At 38.8% G+C, this 7,500-nt stretch overlaps 1 protein-coding gene across 2 annotated transcripts in view; it reads right to left on the bottom strand.

Moving 5' to 3' along the window:
* Positions 1–7,500, bottom strand: part of LOC310733250 (transmembrane protein 233) — a 12,649-nt gene that overhangs the window by 674 nt on the left and 4,475 nt on the right. The window contains exons 2-3 of one of the 2 annotated variants that reach the window (XM_083554321.1): positions 3,040–3,174; positions 1–293 (exon numbers count right to left, since the gene is read on the bottom strand). The exon at positions 1–293 is cut by the window's left edge and continues 674 nt beyond it. In XM_083554321.1, coding sequence (XP_083410447.1) covers positions 282–293; positions 3,040–3,174 — 147 coding nt within the window. In that variant the 3' untranslated portion in view covers positions 1–281. The remainder of the gene's footprint in view (positions 294–3,039; positions 3,175–7,500) is intronic. The other variant, XM_083554322.1, reaches the window with a different exon arrangement.

Raw genomic sequence — 7,500 nt, 5'->3', positions numbered from 1 at the left:
CAGTAAACTGAAGTTAACGATGTGTACTAGCATGAAAACAGGCTCTATAACATGAGAAACACATATAAAATAAACATCTGGTTTTCCCACTCTGGACCAGAATTTACACTTTCTGGAGTTTAGAACTGCGTTAGAATATACAAGTGTACAGATTAGCCATAAACACTGTACAGAGCTGCAGGGGGCGCCTCTGAGCCACATCTCGCTTTCTCCTGCGAGTCCATCAGAGGTCATGACGAACTTCATGCTGAATCTATTTCTAGTGATTTTCCTCTGCACGCTCAGATAGTGTGCTGAAAAAAAAAACAACATGAACATTTTTACTGATTTTAGAGGCTTTTTCAGATCTTTACAGATTTTACTGAATCAGTTTAAGACATCAAGGTCCTTATTAGAGCTAAACAGCGACACTGCAGGGTAGAGATGATTGCTCCAGGGTTGCTGATTCACTTGCGGGTTTTCTCAGGGTTCTCTGGTTTCCATCCACCTCTCTATTATTCCCTGCATTGAAATTCTCACTTTGTACCCACTGTTCCTGGGACAGGCTTTGGATCTGGACCATGATCATCCCTGACCAGGGTTAAGTGCTTACAGAAGAGGAGAAGGAGCTTAGCTAGGAAGGGTGGATATTGATTAGCAAAAGTCAGCAAAAATTAGTACATTTTGGATCTTTCTAGAGTCAACAAAGCAACTAAATGAACAATGCTGTGTTCAACAAAGCTGCAGAAGGAACGAGGAAATGGTGGAAGCCAAAGCACAAGGTAGAGAGAGACTAAGATGTTTAGTGTTGGTAATTAGAGTGTAACTAAGGGACTCTTAGATTGTCTAAAGTGGTGGTCTCTCTGGAGGAAGTGGGATCTCAGTGGTTAAGGCTCTGGGTTACTGCTCGGAGGTCAGGGGTTCAAGCACCAGTATCGCCAAACTGCCTCTCTTGGGCCCTGAACCCTCAGTGCTCCAGGGGGCGCTGTATCGTGTCTGAATCTGTGCTCTGACTCCAGCTTCCTAACATCACTGGGATACGTGAAGAAGGAATTTCAGTGTGCTGTAATGTACACGTGACAGTAAAAAGCCTCCTCTTTATATAGAGGTGGTCTCTCTGCAGGGGTGGTCTCATTATAGCCCTCTTTAGATGTTTGTGGATGTAGATTTATGCCCCGACCTTTTCACTGCCTTCAAAATTGCCATCCTCTATTGGAATCCCATCTCCACTTTAAATCCAAGAGAGGCAGATAATGAAGAACACACTGCAATGGTTGGTCTGGTGGATGAGTGAAACATACTGGACCCAGTAAAGAAATTTCTTCCTGTTGCTCACAGTCACTGTGCAAATCATTATCAAGTTCTGATTTATTTCTCCACCTGGTTGTGAGACTCCAAAAGGAAACTGTAGGTGAGACTAACATGACCTTGTGTCTGGAGATGTAGAAGAGCACTTATAATGCAGCAGACCTTTAAAAACTGATGAATCACTACCAGTATCATGGTGTTACCTATCAAGTCTAAGACACGTGGGCAAGGCCTATACCCATAGGACCTTTAGGGTTCCAAAAACAGCTATTGGAACAGTATCAAGATATTAAAAGCTGGTGTGTGTGACTCCAGGGTGTCCAGTAACTGATGAGGTGTGTCTTCTGGCATGGTCAAGGGTCTTTACCTGATGCTTTGGTTATTTCCTTTTAAGTCTCATCAAATGCAACCAAGAAAGTGGGTGGAATTCTGACATCAGGTTCCAAGGTTTAGAAAACAGCAACACTGATCTTAGATCACAAAATATTTCTGGTTGCCAAATCTTCTCTAAGAGGAGACAACAGTCTCTTCCTGACATTGACAACATGATCTTGACTGCCACCTCAAACAGAAGGTGTGTTCTGATGCTCAGTCCATTCTTAAAATTAATGAACTGTTTGCTTGTTTTAAGGTGGTCAGAGGCTCCTGGATTAGATTTGTTATTCTTCTACTGCACTATAAATCTGTAAGCAAGACTTGAGACTAAACACCAAACTTTCTGTTTCTTTGGTGGACAGAACTCCAGGATATGAAGACGATTTCTCCAGATAGATGTGCAGGTGTGTTTAAACCAGCACTGGTCTGAAGATGGGTGGAGCTCCACCTGGTTGCCTTCCCTCATAAGTTGTTGCTATTGAGAACCCTCTCTCCTAGTCAGCTGGAAACTCTCACTGTTTACGCATCATTGTTTTATGTATCAGATTTTGCATTTGGGAAACTAAGAGGTATCTTGTTGCTTGCAGTAGTAAGTAAACAAAGCTAAGCGGCGCAGCACAAATCAGATCTAATGAATGTGAACAAGTGCTTTTATCCAGAGTGAATCACCAAAGTGCTTTCAAATCTCTATCAATAAATACATCCGGGGACGGGTTCACTCGGTCACGGACTAAAAATACCATCAGTCTCAAAAGTCTGATCGGGACGTAATGTAGATCTTTAGTCATCATTTAAAGACTGCTAGTGATTCAGCTGTTCAGAAATCTAGGGGACGTTCCTTCCACCATCTAGATGCATGGCATCCATCTTGATGTATTCCTTCTTTGTACCCTAAAGATGGAGAGACCAGTTGGACTGTACTCGGGGCTTGGGGGAGCGATGTGTTGCAGGCAGATGCAGGAAGCCGGTGGAGGAAACAAAGCTGAAGGGTGGTGATGGTGGTGGAGATTTTAGGAACGTTGACATCTAGCTGCATTTTGGATCAGTTGCAGAGGCTGAATCTCGCTTGGACGCCGAGCTGCCAGAACTGAGTTCCAGCAGTCCAGTCGTAATATGACAAAAGTCTGAATGAGGACCTAAGATGCCTGCATTCAAAGAACTAGATGAATTCTTCCATTTCACAGAGGATTTTACCTGCAGGCTCTCAGCGTTTAAAGACATTCAATTATTTGCACAATCATATAAAAGTGAAGGAAATCTTTATGTTTACATGCTGACAGGAACAATGTCACTGTGTGTGTGTGTGTGTGTGTGTGTGTGTGTGTGTGTGTGTGTGTGTGTGTGTGTGTGTTTTTGTGTGTGTGTTTGTGCTCATACCGTAGTGAAGTGTACGATGCAGAAGGTAATAATTATTAGTATGCCGATGATGAAAGAAGCAATGCCCATGTGCAGAGCTTTTCTCCCCAAACGGCGAGCTCCATCATAATCCTCATTATCGTAGCTGCTCTGAGACTGCCAGAGACGAAACACGAACATACAGCGTTACTTTCTTTGGAGTTTCATTTAAAAGCTAAAACATCTCTGCGTGAATTTTGAAACAAACATAACATTCGACTCTCCAGTTACAATCTAATATTTTCATCCAGGAACATCACAAAGCTGCGGCGCATCTTATCTTTTTTGTTTGGCATTTTAAAATCTACATTAAACAAATTACAGGTTGTCCAAAATTCAGCTGGTAAGATTCTGATAAAGACCAGGTCGGGTGATTCTATCTCTCCGGCTTTGGAGTCTTTTCATTGGTTCCCTGTTGGATTCTGGATGGATTTATAAATTCGTATGCTGATCTACACTTTAAGCCCCTACATGGTATAACAGCTCATTATGTAACACATTATTTTAACTTTCTACACTCCAAGTCGTGATCTCCGCTCCTCTGATACTGCTCTTTAGATGTTCCTCCTACCTGTTTACATTCTATGGGTGATCAGGATTTTTCCTCCCATCCACCAAATCTGATGAACTCTCTTAGACATTTGTTTTTTCAAATCTGCTCGAAAAACTTTTTAGGATAACTTTCAGGTGTTTTTTTGTGATGTATCTGTGATGTATTTACTTACTTACTTAATTAATCGATTAATTAAGTAAGTAAGTAAGTAAATAATCAATTAATTAATTATTATTATTATTATTATTATTATTATTATTATTATTATTATTATTATTATTATTATTATTTCTTCTTTCACTCCTGCCTGTAAAGGTTTTAGGATGTAACTTTTAAAGGTGCTATATTAAATAAAGATTATAATTACATTACAGTACACAAACTACAGTCTCTCGGCCAATCGTAACCCAGGACTGCTCTCAGCCAATCAGAACACTGCATACTCACCTTACCCATTCAGAACTCACCATGATTCTTAGCTAGTTAGAATGCACTGTACTACATATAAATATGTGAAGCTTGCTGGGCAATCTGCCAACATGGCTGGCAGTATGTTTTAGCATATTTAGCATTCTAGCATGTATAGCACATTAGCATGTATGTTATATACACATTAGCGGTGTTGAGTCTCTCTGGAAGATTAATAGATCATGTGGAGCTCATAACACACACACACACACACACACACACACACACACACACACACACACACACATTTGAGGGACATAGTGCAGATGCCACTCTGCTTTTAGCTCAGCAGGTCGGGTTCAGTGACGTGGAATAAACACACTGCAGATGCTGTAAAGTTTGTCTCAGCTTACTGCTGCTAACTCTTCAGTTCATAATGCACAACACTATAAATAATCTTTACAGCCTGCATGCAGCTTCAGGCGTTAACCCTTCACTCAAATGGTGTTGGTGTGATAAAACTTCTTCAGCTCTTATTTATACTTCCACCTGTGCACACTGTGTGTTCTGATGTACAGCACTAAAAGAATCCTACAGTATGTCCAAACTTCTCAATGCCATATTTTTCCATGTTCCTGATACATTTCTAGAATCTAGTATTTCCAGAGTTCTGTGTTCTCAAAGCATCTGTTCAGGCTTTCCAAGATTCCATTCTCATGTTTTCTGATGTTTCTAATGACCCATGTTCTCAGCGTCTACACAGATCAACAATAACATCCTAATGCTCTGTAGGTTCCCCTTTGTGCCACTAAAACAGCTCTGACATGTAAAGGCCTGGACTCCTCAAGACCTCTGAAGGAGTTCTGTGGTATCTGGCACCAAAACATTGACAGCAGATCCATTACATCCTGTAAGTGAAGTAGAGCCTTCATGGATTGGAATTGCTGGACATCCCACATTCCTGAAAAATTTGTTGCAGTATGAATGAGTTGGGAGAATTTTCTTGATGAAAAAGGCATGAGGGAATGCCAATTAAAAGGTTTGTATCAATGTTTAATTAGGTGGTAGGTGCTAAAGAAAAATCCATATGAATGCTATAGCCTAAGGTTTCACTGCAGAACATGACCAGAGCATCTCACTGCTTCTACCTGCTCACCCTCTCCCCATAACCACTGCTTTCCAAGAACACTATAAAGATCCTGCAGTTTTGGATGCTTTGTACACAAGGACTTGTTCATGTGATTTCAAACTTCATGTTTTAAGATCTTCATAGTATCAGAGTTCTATTTTCCACAGCCCAGAATTCCTAATGCTTTATTTTCTTATATTGCTATGCTCCAATGTTTCAATCATCTATTTTTTTTTATATTCTGACTTCACAGGTTCATTGTTTCTAAGCTCCTTTTCTCATGGTTTCTATATTTTTATGTGCTCAGTTTTCTGGGGTCTTTATTTTACCGATGTCTTATGTTCCTGATGCTTAAAACATTAATAATTTGTTATCTGAATATTATGTTTTCAAAGTCCTAACTTTCTAGTTCTTGGTGTTCCTAAAGCTCTATGTGTGCATGGACCCCACAATTTCCTGAGCCCTTCAGTTCACACAGTTCTGTGTTTGTGAGGACATGTTCTTTAAACACATCTTCCTGCAATTTTAAAGAAACTAAACTTCTGATTCTGTTGTATTTACACTTTCAAAATACATCAACACTGAACATTCAGACAACAACAGAACATTTGACCAAATATTGGTCTAAACATTCGATATTCAATATTCTGTCCAATGTTCTATTTAATGTTCTTTCCAAAGTTCTGCCCAAATCTGTGTATAGAGTTTTGGGCAGAACATCGGAAAAAAGAACATTAAATAGAACATTGGACAGAATATTGAATAGAACACTAGTAGTAGAAGTGCAGTGAGATCTTTTCATCTCCTTAGGTTAAACACCCACACCTTAGTGTCATTCAATCTGTTCTTTTAAATAGCGTGATTGTTGTGTGTTTGTGTGTGTGTGTGTGTTTGTGTGTGTGGGTGAATAGTCTGATTTGAGAGTGTGTTACAATCAGCACAGTCAACCTGAAACCTTTACATGTGTTTCGATTTTGTAGCTGCTGCTGTACACACACACACACACACACACACACACACACACACACACACACACACACACACACACACACACACAAATCTGAGTTTAACCAAAATTATGTAGGTGTGGACGGAGCAAACCATTTCCCAGACAGACGGGGAGTGTGATACAGAGGGTTCTTATATGCTGCTTTATTTATTTACACCAAATATCACGAGAGATAAAAAGTACAGAATTAATCTAAGATAAGAATTGATATACTGTACTGTTAGAAAACCCCTTTGAAGGTTCTTCACTCGACCCTGCAGGGAAACTCATCACTGTTCCAGGTAGAACCACACGGCTTTTTTATTACAAGTCATTTCTCTTTTTGAAGTAAAGAACCTTCAATTCTTCAGTGCAGCTTTAAAAGACCAAGCCTTCATTTACAGAGTGTGTAGTAGAAACCCCAGTTAATGCAAATTATTTTTAGCGTAAGCTGTCAGGAGTTAAACACTAAGCGTTTTGGTTCCTTCAGTTTGAATAATTAAAAATAATCCACTTGCTACATTAATTCTGAGAACAGACGGTGGAGTATTGGATAATTAAAGGTTCTTTTATAAGAAAAAAAAGATGTATATGGAATTTTCTCTGAAATACTTTTTTTTTTTTTATAAAATTGGAACTAAAATAAATTTGGATTTAAAATTAATTAACAAAAAATTAACCAACAAACAAACAAACAAAAAAATGCAAACAAACCACTCTCTCTCTCTCTCTCTCTCTCTCTCTCTCTCTGTCAAATAATTATATTATGTTAATCACTCTTCTTCTATTATATAAAATAAGCCACATTAAGAGAAAAACCTTAAAATATCTTATTTAATATTATTTTTAGATAAATGTATTTATTTTTATTATTTATTTATTTATTTATTTTGTTTGTTTGTTAATTATTTATAAAAGAATTAGAAGTCCGTCTTTAGAGCATGTTGTGATGCAAAACCCAGCAGATAAATATATCAATATAAAATATTTCTCTAATGAAATAAAAACACTCAGAACTTGCCTGCTGCAGATGTGAAATATGATATTTCAGAACACAATTCCATGTTCCTGAGTGTCTGAGTGTCTGAAGTTGATCTAAAACCCTGCTGTATCTTTAGTTAATTCATTTCAGAGAATAAATTCCTGTTCTGACATCAGCTCGAGTCTGTAAGAAGTTCAAATGTCCTGATCGTGTCTGTAATTCAGTAGTTAATCAGATTTTCTCTCTCTCTATATATAATACTTTTTAATATACACACACACACACACACACACACACACACACACACACACACACGCACACGCACACACACACACACACACACGCATACGCACACACACACACACACACACACACACACACAC

Source organism: Silurus aristotelis, assembly GCF_946808225.1.
Source record: "Silurus aristotelis genome assembly, chromosome: 11".
Classification (NCBI taxonomy): domain Eukaryota; kingdom Metazoa; phylum Chordata; class Actinopteri; order Siluriformes; family Siluridae; genus Silurus; species Silurus aristotelis.
Note: the sequence above shows the minus strand (reverse complement) of the source record. Positions and strands in the feature narration are given on the sequence as shown.